Source organism: Callithrix jacchus, chromosome 2 (genome assembly GCF_049354715.1).
Source record: "Callithrix jacchus isolate 240 chromosome 2, calJac240_pri, whole genome shotgun sequence".
NCBI lineage: Eukaryota > Metazoa > Chordata > Mammalia > Primates > Cebidae > Callithrix > Callithrix jacchus.
The window spans coordinates 159006792-159020455 of NC_133503.1; the positions used below are offsets into that span (position 1 = coordinate 159006792).

The 13664-nt window shown below is 34.6% G+C and overlaps 1 protein-coding gene across 3 annotated transcripts in view; it reads right to left on the minus strand.

Annotated features, from left to right (window-relative positions):
- PARP8 (poly(ADP-ribose) polymerase family member 8) overlaps positions 1-13664 on the minus strand; it is a 181706-nt gene that overhangs the window by 47319 nt on the left and 120723 nt on the right. For all 3 annotated transcript variants that reach the window (XM_002744994.6, XM_008992086.5, XM_035291597.3), the window contains exons 11-15: positions 9487-9553; positions 3754-3879; positions 2666-3230; positions 1045-1095; positions 847-942 (exon numbers count right to left, since the gene is read on the minus strand). In XM_002744994.6, the coding sequence (XP_002745040.1) occupies positions 847-942; positions 1045-1095; positions 2666-3230; positions 3754-3879; positions 9487-9553 (905 nt within the window). The remainder of the gene's footprint in view (positions 1-846; positions 943-1044; positions 1096-2665; positions 3231-3753; positions 3880-9486; positions 9554-13664) is intronic.

Sequence of the window (13664 nt, forward strand, 5' to 3'; positions counted from 1 at the left end):
TATAATAAGTGAAAGAAGTCAGAAACAAAAGATCACATATTGTACAATTTCATTCATGTAAAATATCCAGTATGGGCAAATCCACAGACACAGAAAACAGATTTGTAATTGCTGGGAAATGATAGGAGGTAGACATTGGGAGTGACTCCTAAAAGTTAGACTATTTCTTTTTGGGGTAATGAAAATTCCACTATCTTGAATTAAATAGTGGTAATGGTTATATAATATTGTGAATATATGAAAAACCACTGAACTGTATATTTTATGTAGTGACTTATATGTTAAATTTTAACAATTAAAAATTGCAAAAAATCATTTTAAAATTGAAGAGTTCTCCCCAAAATGTATGTATAAACTGATTCTTACTTTCACACTCCCTTGATAATGTCCCAAATGTGTCAGGATGTTAGCATTTTTGGAAATCTTGATTCTGATCCTCTATTACTGTGTACCTCTTTTAACTGGCAGAAAACCTAGACTCTCCTTTCTGTATTAAGCATCTTAAATTGTGGAGTTTCGAAGGAACACTGCCTAAGCATCCTTGTAAACATTATTTCTTCTAAATTCCACAATTCAAGATGCTTAATGTTATACAGGTATGGATAAACAGCTGTTAGATAAACATATGTAAAAAATATAATAAGAAACATTTTCCTAATATCAAACTACCTCCTCTTTCACAGACTTTAGAATACTAATTCATTTTGTCAAAATTACATGTAAAAAATTTGCTCAATAAAGAGTATTTGCTTTAAACTGTATATATTTACTTATTTTTGTATTTCAAACCTTTTCTATATTTCCATATTCTAAAGCAACACTAACATTCTATCAATAAGAACTTACCCTAAGCATAGGGCCATTTTGAAACACATGTGGCTCATCACAAACCACACAGTATTCATTCAAAACAGGGATCCGCTGTTCAGCAAACTCAATTGTCTGAATAAAACAGTAAGGAAAAATAAGTCAAGCTCATACATGATTTAAAAACCCAGTAAGAACCAAAGTATGTCTACAATGGATAAGAGTTTTGGCTCATACCTGCACCAGGAAGCCGCGGTCTCGTATTGGAATGCATTTTGCACCATTTGGCTGTAAAAAGCAAAGTAAAAAAAACCACAATTCTTTTAATTAAAAAATCTCTAAAAAAAAACAGCCCTTTACTCTTTGCAATAGTGAATACAAAAGTGATCTAAGATCACATGAAATATGAAGTGAGTCACTGGTGATGACATCAAGATTTAAAAATGTTTTTATTCACTCTATTATAAATACCCTTTTCTACCATTACCAATGCAATTTTTGCCTGCAGTAAATGAATAGCATCTTAGTTGCTGATCTTCTAGTAAAAATGACTGGCACCTTTACATGATTAAAAAAAAAAAAAGAAACTCATTTCCTCTGTTACTAATCAGTAAATGTTCATCTCTCTTCATTTGGAGACTTCAGTCTTATTTTACAATCAGATACAATTATTCCTCCAAAGAAATATTAGATAGCTACTGAAAGTGTCATAACAGAAAATTATGTATTATGCTTAGCCATAAAGAGGTCATTAAGGCATTTTCTTTTGCAGAATATCTGAAACGATCTTTCTTGGATGAAATTAACATGGGGAACGCTCCACTATGTAATTGTTCTACATTATTTTCTCTATGTCCTTAAAACTTATCTTTGAGTAGGAATGAGCTTCTATGATGCTCATGTGAAACTGAAAACATATTCAAATTTTCATAAAATCAATAGACAGTATAGTTTACAATTTAAATTTAGAAAAAAACCTATATAACATTACTTTCCTAAAATAGTATCTTATTTTTTTCAATTTCATCTCTTGCTGCGTGAATACACATTAATGGTTAGAGCTAAACACATACCCCCAACAAACACACATATATATTTAGCAAAAGTCAACAAAACTTCTCATCAATTATTTTGAATATGTTAATAATACACATAAGATAGGTCTATGCATTTACCATCAGCATGAAATTGGCTATAATGCCAATCATGCTAGTGATAAATTTTGTGTAAGTTATTCTTGATAAATACCGTGATAAGGACTAAAATTATTAAAGTCATCTCCTGATCCCATGTTCCCCAAAAACAGCTCCAGCATAAAGTGACTTCAGTATAGAATGGACACCAAGAACTTTCAGTGAGGCTCTGGGATAAAGTGTTAAATGTTGCCTCTCCACAGGTAGCCACATGCATAAGCAAAGTTCTCTTACATATAATTGAAAGGAAGTTACTCTTAATTTATCCACAAGAAAAAATGTGGTTCTCCACTACTCATGTGAAAAGACCAGAGATTAGATACACCTACTTAATAAAACGTTAAAATTATACGTTTGTTTAATAACTAAAGGCTTTGTGAATCCAACGCACTTCCTTCTGCTTTTAGTAGCATTTGCTGCCATGACGAGAATTTGGGCTGGACCTCAAATCAGTAGCTATATTTATTTTTTTTTTCAGAATCAAAACTGACATTTCAATGCCAGTTGCAAATATGAGGTAGGTAAAACAATATCCAAAAAGAAAAAAAAAGGTAAATTAAAACAAAGTTTTGCTTCATTTCTCCACCAGATCTTACAAGAAAAAAAAAAAATTCTACTGCACCTTAGCTAACATTTAAGAACTCAAGATGAAAATATTTACGCACAGCAGGCTGAGAAGATGAAGATGAAGATGGTGTTAGGATACCAATAAGCCCTGAGGTAAGAGAGAGCCTCCTGCCCTCTGCATTAGGTTCCTTGAAAAGCTCAGTTTTGGATGACTTGGGGGCGCTGGCGTACGACTTGCTGAGCAATTTGTGATTTTTCAGTCCATACAATTCTTCCATTCTGAGATTACTAGAGTAAGACCTGCTTAACAGTTTGTGGGGCTTCAAGTTTGTGTTGTGCTCACATCGCGGATCTCCAGAACAAGATCGAGTCAATAGTTTATGCGACTTTAGAGTGAGGCATTCCTCTGACTTAACAGCTGCAGGGCAGGGACGGTTCAAAAGTTTGTGCGATTTAATTGTCGTCATAGCCTGCTCAGCCCTGGGATCGCTGGACAGGGAGCGGCCAAAGGTCCTGTGTGCCTTTGTGGCGCACACATCATCAGTCTTCACTGTGCTGGAACAAGTCCTCCGCAGCAGCTTATGCGTTTTGGAGATTCCATCCTGCTCAGATTTCAGTTTGGATTTGCTTTTACCACAACCAGGGGGAGGATAACTTGGCGACCTTCAAAATTGAACAAGAATTAATACAGGGCAAATCACAGGTATAGCAGACCACGAAGAGTGCTTGTCATGCTCAAACTCAACCTGACTGTGCTATAAATGTTCTACCACCTCATACTAATATGGCCTACCCAGTCAAAACTGAAATCAAAGGTATGTGCAGAATGATCACAGGACTTGAATCTCATTTTTCCTGAAAAGCAAAAGAAAGATTCTAAGATGTTTTTCCCTCCTATCTATCCCACAGCCCTGTAATGAAACTGATTTTGGTAGGAAAAACTCTAGGTAATTAGAAAGTAAAGAATTTAATTTTAGAACATTTAACCAATGTTAAATAAATATTAATAAAAACTCAAGACATACAAATGAATATGTTTTTAATGGAATCCATCTAACTCAGTCTTTTCTTCAAAGTTATAAAGAAAATAAACAGATGTCAATAGTATAGAAGGAATGCTGTAAGCATAAACTATATCACACACTCAGCATTTAGTAAGATAATGATGAAGTTGCCTGTTACCAACCTGCGCAAAGTAGAAAATAAATGCAGGGGAGACTTCACTTTCTTCTCTGACAACTTTTTATTGTGCAGGCAATTGGATTTTTCTTTGCTCTGTTTCCACTGCTGTGTAACAAACGTCTGCATGATTCTGTCAATCCAAAGGTAATTCTGTTATCACCATTCCAAGGCAATTTCAACTGTTACTATATTTATTATGTAGAAAATGCATTTATTAAATAAAAATAAACACACAGAAATCAGTAAGATGCTAATTTAGAATAATATTAAATTTTTCACATGTAGGATAGCATCACATACACATAGCAAATTACCAGAACTTTACTGTGACTAGCTGTATCACAGTAAGTGATAATGATTACAATTTACTTAAATAATTAAATTATAATATTACCAGGATATGATAATCCAAATGGTAGAAGAATGAAGATATAAAGAGAATTATAAAGACTGCTTTTAGAATCAACAACTTGAGCTGAAGTGGTCAAAAAAAAATTTAATTTTTTTTGGTGCTAGAAATTCAATTTTTAAGAAATTGTTACTAATTACAATGTTATTTATTAAGATAGAAGTAAAGCCATTTTCTTTTTACTTGACTTGCTTCTATATCTTCTTCATAAAAAGAAAAGCAAAATACAACTATAAAATCATTTTAAAAAGAAAACACACAGAACTGGCTCTATGTAGAAATATGTGGTCAGCAAATTATATCTTCAACACAGCCATTCACCTTTAAATATACTATACTTAAAAAACTGGGTATCCTTAAATTTTAGTTAATATCGTAAGTTGGTAACTCCTAATCTCAATATTTTCTATGTCAAAATCACTCCCTCAGTATTTTATGGTAAAGAATTCTGGAATGTCAACTGTGGAACTGGGCACAGTGTTCTCTTCTGAGAGAGGTCCTAGGTTTGGATGGCTTCTCTGTATCTCCATTTTCCACATGGCAGTGGCCCTCAACACTAATACTTCAGTAGACATAAAATTTTAAACATCAAGCATGCAATAAATTAAACATTTTTTCCTTCAAAAATAACTTCATGATAGCCTGTTTTTCATGCTTTTATCAGTTATTTCTAATACATTGCTTTGGGATCAGGAAAATGATGCCAATATTTGTTTACCACTTACAGTATGTCACGGAGTAAAACAGAAATGTTACATACACATTTTTCCCTTTGATTCTCAGAGTATTCCCAGCAAGTAACTGTTATTCCACACATTTCACAAGTAATGAAATCTGCCCAAGTTAGCATAGGCACAAGTGACACAGCAACAGTATGTATCTTTTCATATATGGGTTTTGATATGTATTACACGTTATTCAAAAGAGACAAAAGTGACTGTTATCATGAGGCCAGTTACTAAGTTCCCAAGATCCTTCAGGTCTTAACAAACTAACTCTGATCACCAGAAAGTGTATTACTTAGGTTTTCTTCAGCTAGTTTTGATAAGTTCAGGAGAAGAAATCATTACATATAGAATTATTCTGGAGTCCTTTTAGCAGTGGAAATGGTAAGAAAAAGGGGGTAACCTGCAATAAGTGATGCCATGATTCCAAAATCACAGTAAATTCTCTCCGTCAGCACAAGAAACATTTTATTTTTTCATGTTTGAATTTTGTATACCCAAAATTTCAGCGGGATTTTAATGTAATAATAAGATTATCATTTCTCCCTGCACCTAATTGGAAATTTCCATTGACACAACTCTTTGCATCAAGCAGAGTTAGATTTTGTTCCCATAAAAAAATTGCTACTCCTGTGCACCATTCTCAAAGACGGTCAGCAAGTGCTTGCCTAATCTTGATAAGCGAAGTGGAACAGAAAAAGAAACAGGTCAAAATGAAATATGACCAAAATGTTAGAATTTTCCCACTTTTATGTTACATTAGGATCCTAAGGTGATCCTAACGTAGATGTGAATCCATATCTAAAATCGGTAATTCTTAAACTTAGATACCCAGGTTCCTGGTTGTTCTTGGATGCAAAAGAAGTGTTTTCTAAAAGACATTCAATGTTGCACTTCATTTCAGAAGTAACCTGGAGCGTACATATGAGCACATTTGATATAACAACCACCTCCTTCTAATAGAGAACCATGAAGGGACTTCAGTATTTACATTTGAGTTTGTGTTTACTGTTGCGCTGGTACCAAAAGAAACTACTACCATTGCCAGTGATTGGCTGATGGGAGGGGGAAAAAAACAAAAAAAATTCAAGGTGAAGTATACATTTGCATCAGGTCAAGAGCAGATGATGTCATAGCCAACTATGTAAATAAAGGTTCCAGTGAAGTAGAAAAAAGCAAGTACATAGGGATGACATCATAATTGTTTACATGTTGATTTCAAAAGAATTATATACTAGAGCAGCCAGTATTATATTCAAATTGTGGTGGTGGAACAGCTTTAGCAAAATAACATCATAAACCAAATTAATGATATTAATGTGATTTTCAGGTATTTTATTTTGATTTGCACCTAAGTTGGAAATTGAGTTTGGTTTTATAAATGTGGAACTATACATATGAAGAATTTATACCTAATTTTATGTTGTACATTATTTAAGGGAAAACTGAAGATTTGCAATGTTTTCCCTCCTTAAAAACAACTAAGGTTTGATCAGTGCAGATTCAACATAAAGTCATACAAAGTCCAAGATTATTTACATTGTCTGTGATATGCTGAGGGTTTGAATGATACGGTACCCTACACAAGACCAACCACTATATCTGTATCAGGTCAGCCATGAGAAAATACGTTACGTATTTTTTCTTTTAGGCTATTTTGATTCACATTCTCTCAATATTCATTCAATGTCAAACATATATTCCATGTCTTATATCAAGCCAAGGAATATCTAGGATTATATGAGAGGCAGATTAGTTTATGTCTCATAAGCACTGGTTTGGAGTCAAATTCTGGCTCTATCACTGTCTCACTATATGGCTATAAGCAAGCTACTCAACCTCTCTGGGATTCATTTTCATCGCCTAGGAAATGTAGTAGTAACAAGACCTGTTTCATAGAGTTATTGTAAAGATTAAATGTCTTATTATGTGTTAAGCACTTAAAATAGTGTATGACTTATAATAATTACTACATAAGCATTGGCTGTTGCTGTTGTTGATTTGATTATTCTACTGTTTGAAACACACCAGAAAAAAATTTTTCTGTGGAAAAGTTATTCGGTGAATAAGAGTGTCTCTTACTTACTAAAAACAAAACAATGGGCCTTGATTCTAAACTTGCCTTCCTAACTTGCTGTATGTTTCTAAGAAAATAACCTCTTTATATTTAGTGGGTTTTTAAAAAAAATAAATTATTGTGAGGATGAAATTACATTGTCAAAATTATGGGATTTTAAACTGGCAGTGACCTTAAGGATCACAGCCCAATCTAATTATTTATAATGAGGGAAACAAACGTATCAGGCCAAAATGTCTCAAGGATCATAAAAAAAATTCCAATCCACATTACCAAACTTTCCACATAGCAAATATTTATCCTTAAAAGCAAGTAACTCTTTAAAAACATTAATCACTTGGATGGAGATATTAATAAAATATGTTATATATGCTCCTAGGTACTTAAACAGTGAAAAAGGCTCCTAGCTTTCTTTAATTTCTCAGAGTTGGGATTATATACACAATTTCTTTTGTTGAGCCCATATAATGTACTCAGAAGCCATGAAGGGTAGAAAGTTATTTATTCCTAGACTTGCGTGCTTTTGCAATTCTTATCTTATTTTGATCAACTATCCCACTTTAAAAAAAAGTTCATAAGTGGCTTGCAGAAGTACACAAAGTAGAAGAGTATAAAAACAAGGGAGGAAATTGGGTGAGAAAAAAAATCATAGAATAAAAAAAATGTGTCAGGGTGAAATGGTACCCAACTTGGATAATGCCACCCATGCTCATCATGGAGGCAGGCTCCAGCTCATCTCCAATACATGTAGGATACAGGCACAATGCAGGAAACAAAATCCAGTCAAAAAGCACAACCAAGTGCTCTGAGTAAGCATACCTAATCCTAGAATGGAAAGCTAAGAAAATTTATCCTGTGAGTCCTTATAAAAGAACACTGCATAATATAATATGCTAAACACACATTGTAAATTGAATTTAGTTTTAGAAATGCAGAACTCTAAACATTCAGGATTTATTATCTAATTTTATATTTGCACATCTTTGAACTCAACACTGGGAATTTATAAGAATGTTTTTTATTTTCAAATGTGGTAGGTACACAACTCACATTTGAGTAGTGCTGCCTCAATTTAAGTCATAAAAACTGGAGAAAACTCTAGAGCTCTGTGATACATACAATCCTAAATATAATATATGTGGCTTCCTACATCAGGCAAAATGACCTCAGTAAGTTCTCTATTTCATATATCAAATATAGTTTCAATATGTTTTATCTTAAAATATTGCTCACTAAAAGCCAATATATGATGATGCCAAATTAAAATAAAAGTGATCATGTAGACTGTATCATTATGAAAGGCCTAAACCGTGCTTTAAGTATACAGTGATCTAATAGTCTTTTTTGACAAATGTACATTTAAGTTAAATTTACAGATTTGGAAGAATATATAATCCTCTGGGAATTCTCCATAAACACAAATTCTTAAAGCTGATATTAAGTAAAGAATTTATTGTTTATACTCTGATCATGGCAAACTGAAGCAGGTGCCTACATTTTAAAAGTCAGTTCAAATAGGGTAGCTTTATGTCTTCTGAAATCAAGGCCCATCTAGACTCTAGGCCTAAAGAGAAAGCTATAATCCCTCTGTGTGGAAGGCCGCCAAAGGACACCACGTGGATGGCATCATTATTTTCTTCAGGGAAAACCACCACAAGCCCTCTTGATCCATACCGAAACACAGGCCAACGAGCCCCAAAGGTCTGTGCCTTAGATCACATCAGTGATCATTCGATTTTAGAAAAAGTTGAGAGTCAATTCTTATGTCTGTAATTTATCAGTGTTCTCAATCTTCTTCTTCTAAGATGCTTTTTTTTTTTCTGGTGCCATTGTATCCCGGCTCTGTCAGTGTTTTCTTTTTCTGTTCTTAAAAAAACAGGTCTTTATATAAAATAGACTTAAAGATAAGAAAACAAAATCAAGGTTCCAACATGAAATAGTTTATTTATAAGAAGAATGTTTCAAAGGGGTAGTTATGGAAAATAAGGATATAATGCAGTAGCCCAGAACCAGTGGCTGTTAAACTGATACCACCTCTGGGCCCCAAGGAATGAGCAGTGGGAGCTGTCAATAAAGCCCAGTAAGAAAGAAAGTCATGTAAATGATGCAGCCTGGACAAGAGCAGCAGGCTTCAGTGGAAGGACTGGTCAGCTTGGGACGACCTCCTAGGCAGGAAACTAAAGCAGTAAGTACTTCCATCTTCCTCCCCTTCCTCCCTCCACTGATCACATTAGGGACTCACAGACACAGAACCTGCGTCCACACAGCTCAGCCTCCTCAGACAAAGTACAGAGTACTGGAAGAAAGAGAGTGGATCTGGGATGGCAAGAGAAGGACCCTGGCCCAGGTGGAAAAGTGAGCCCTACTAATAAATTTAGCATCAGGATGACTTCCTTTCTTGACGGACTTGCTTCAAAAGCTCTTATTGAAGAGAAAGGTTTTTTGTTGTTGTTTTCTTGAAGGAACAAAATGAGAACTCAGTTCTCTTTTTCAGAAATTTATTTTTTTACACTTTGGCAAACTTACTTTTTCAGCTGATGTCCCAATCCAAATCGCTCTTTTGTGGAAATCTGAAACACATCAACAGTGGGCACTGGAAAGAAAAAAAAGAGCACAGTCACATACTGACTTGAAACTGAACTCAACCATCAGCCAGAAAAAGACTGCGACTGCATCATACACGTGCGTATACATATACACACTTACAAAAGTGCATGCAGACCTAAACAATGCTATTTATGCTATATGCACATAGGAGATCATTACTGGTCCTTATATATTAATGTATAATATACTTATATGTAAGTAGGAATGATCTCCAAAGTAAGAAACAGCTGAACTGGCCACATCTAGGACAGTTAGTGCACTATTTCTTAAGTGGAAGAAAGACATGTTTGCATCTACATACATCATATTTAGAATAAAACAAAGAGAGATGAGAGCAAGGCTCAGCAGATTTACTTTTCACGTGGTTCATACTTTTACCGTGTGTGTGTGTGTGAGTGTGTATTTTTTTTAAATCGGCAACTAAATATATAAAAATACATATATGTATATATATATTTCTTTAAATCAGTAACTATGTTAATTAAATTAATAAGTTCTCTCAAAAAAGATGCTCATTTTTCATTAATCACTGGTTTAAAGAGTATTTCTTGCACACTTGTCACGCCAGTCATTTCAGACGGAAGAGTAAAAACACACACACACGAAGATCCCTGCACCCATGAAGTCTGAAGTCCAGCAGGAGGAGGAAGATGAAAATTGGTAGAAAAACAGATACAGTGTTAGATGGCAATAAAGGCTCCAGAGAAAAATAAAGCTGGGGAAAGATATATGGGCTGCAAGCTATGTGGGCTTAGGTTTAAAGTTAGACAAGAACAAGCAGGAAGAAAATGTCCCAGCCAGAGCAAAGAGCAAGGACAAAGCCCCTGAAGAGAAAATGGACTGAAATATTCTAGAAACAGCTGGAGAGGAGTGTAGGGAGAGGACTGAACAAGGTCTCCTGTCAGGAGATGAGAGCAGGGAAGGAGGACGGTGGGGCTGTGCAGGATCAACTGGTCAAAGACCAAAGGGAAAAATAGGAAAATCAGCCAGGAACTTATTGCAGTAAGTGAGGCAAGATATATAGCACTTGGGTCCATGGAGGTGATGAACATTTTGGATTCACACTTCCAGGAGAGTGGACGGATTTTGCTGGTGGACTGGATTTGAGGTGTGAAAAAAAGAGGAATTAAGGATGAATCCAATAATTATGGCCAAAGCAACTAGAGGAATGAAATTTACCAGTTCCTACAATGTGAAAGACTGCAGGAGGAACAGGTTTGGAGAGGCAGAGAAGACTAGTTATTTGACCAAATATTTTAAATTTGAGTTGCTTATTTGACACTAAAATGGAAATGTTAAGAAGGCAATTGGAGAAGCTCACCATGTAGGCATTAAGGTGAGAGGAATGTACTAAAGATATAAATTTGGAAAAGTCAGAGTATATATATATATATATTTAAAGGCATGAGGCTGGATGTGAAACCACTCAGTATGAGTGTAGGTGGAGGAGAGAGAAAGTCTGAGGAATAGGCCCTGAGCCCAACTCAGCAAAGAAGGCTGGGGAGGAATGGCCAAGAGGATGGAAGATTTCGGAGTGCTGCTATCGGACACAAATTCAAAGAAGTTTTTCAGGCTGGGCACGGTGGCTCATGCCTGTAACCCCAAAGTTCAGGCAGGTGGATTTCTTGAGCCCAGGCATTCAAGACCAATCTAGGAAACATTGGGAGACTCTGTCTCTATTAAAAAAAAAAAAAAAAAAAGCCAGGCATGGTGGCATATGCCTGGAGTTCCAGCTACTTAGGAGGCTGAGGTGTGAGGATCACCTGAGCCTGGGAGGGTGAGACTCCAGTGAGCTGTGATCATGCCACTGCACTCCAGCCTGGACAACAGAGCAGACCCTATCTGGAAAAAAAAAAAGATGGAAAAAAAAAGGATTTTCAAGGAGGAGGTAAACAAGTGTTATGAAATACTGCTGAGTCAATTAAGATGAGAAATCAAAATAGGTTATGAGTCATTTGACAAGAATGAAGTTACTGATGACACTGACAAGAGCAGTTTGAAAAATGATGAGACAAAAACCTGACTTGAGTGATTCAAAGAGAGAAAAGAAATGAAGTAAGCTGATAGAGACAGCTCTAATCAAGAAATTTACCAGTCAAAAGAAGCAGAGTATTAGGGTCCCAGCTGAAGAGGCATTTTAGGTGAAGAAGGTTTTGTTTTCAGTTTTTGTTTGTTTGTTTGTTTTTACGATAAGAGAAATATTTGCTGATGTTAATCTTTCAGGAAAAAAAGAGAAAAGAATAGTACAGGAAGGACGGGGAGAGCTGAATTGCTGGGACGGTGTCTTAATTAGGTGAAAGGGAACAGAAACCAGGATGCAGATGAAAAGATGACATATAGGAGCTTACATAGTGCCATTCACAGCAACAGGTGGGGAAGCAGATAATTAGAGCAAAGATAGTGTTGCTCATAGGACCTTCTCAGATCACAAGTGCTCTATATTGTAAGCCAAATGGTATTTCCCAATTGCCTCACTCCCTCTGTTGGCTACTACTCTGAGACACAAACGTTCCATCAATCAAGGAAACCGGCTGTTTGTATCACCAAAAAGTTAGTTCCTTTCCTAAAAATTTCCTAATCCCTGTACAGAGAGCAAGGTAAAGAGTAGGCAGCAATCCAATCTCACTTATCCCAAACCCATGGCTATCAAAATTCAAAAGTGAATAAAAAAATTCTAACATTTGGAAAACTTCAGTGGAATTAAATAAGAAAGCACTGTATTTACTCTAAGAAGATTTAAGAAGATACATTTTCTTCAGAGAGTCAGAAAAAGTGGGAAGATGAGGGCAGAGAAACAAAAGAGACCTGGCTACAAAATTGTAGAACACTCCAAAATGCACTGGAGAAAACTGTGTATGATACATACACAGAAAGAGAGAAAGAAGGATAGTATAATACTAGACACAAACATTTATCAAAAACATACAAATTATTCTTATCAATTAATAACACAAAGATAAAAACTTAATCATACTATGCATGACTAGAAAATGTGTTAACATTTATCAAAATGATAAATTTTCTAGAAAAATATACATTTCGACCATTGACTCAATAGCATAAAATCTAAATGAGCTATAATTTTGGAGTATACTAAGAGTCCATAAAATTCCAAAATTTACAAAATTCACAATTTGGAATTCACAAAATATCCCAAAATTCAAGTTCTAAAACCTATATTACTATTAAAATAAATGTAATTAATTATATTCAGTGTATTAATGAAAGATGTTAATAACCAGAGAAACAGGGGTTGAAGTGTATGGGAACTTTGTACTAGCTGCAATTTTTCTGTAAATTTAAAAACATTTTAAATTTATTTTTAACTATTTTTAAAAAGTAATAGTTTCTTGATAATAATTAGTTAGAAAATAAACTGAACGGCAAAAGTCTAATTATGCAAATAAGTACTCAGGAAAAAGAAAGCTAAAATTAGTGACCTAAGCAAAACAAGCACACAACCACCACCAACAACAAAAAACCCAGAATTGTACGGATACTTAAAACCAGAAACTACAAATAAATGTTCTTTTATAAGAAAAGTAAGAACTTGACAGAATGTCCTAGTGATATATTTCCATGTTTTTAAAAAAAGTCAAAGTTATTCAATGCTTTCTTATCTCTCATTTAACTCCAGTTAGGAGGTGAGGGCTGCCCAAGATAAGCGGAAATGATTCTAATGCACTGATCATGCCAGCATAGAGGTACCAATAATGAGATGATATGGACAGAAATCATTTTAAAGTCATGTTAGTTGTTTATCATTTTCAATTAAAAACAGCTTTGTCCTTGAGATGAAAAACTGCATCTCTATATCAGTAATTCCAAAAAATATATTATCATAGAACGATAAATTATATCACATATTTATTTAAAGTATATTTCCCCATATAAAATGCAAATAATCCGTTAGTTTCAAAGTGGATAAGGAGGTGTATTTCTTCAATTTGTATCATTCCTGTTCACTCACAGATATATTATTGTCAGATTAGCTGTAGCCAAATATTGATGTTTAAATAAGTGTTATTTATACATTTCCAAAATTTAGGAATAAATTCCTTTCAAAAAGAACTATTAAATAGGTCAGTCTAAATCTT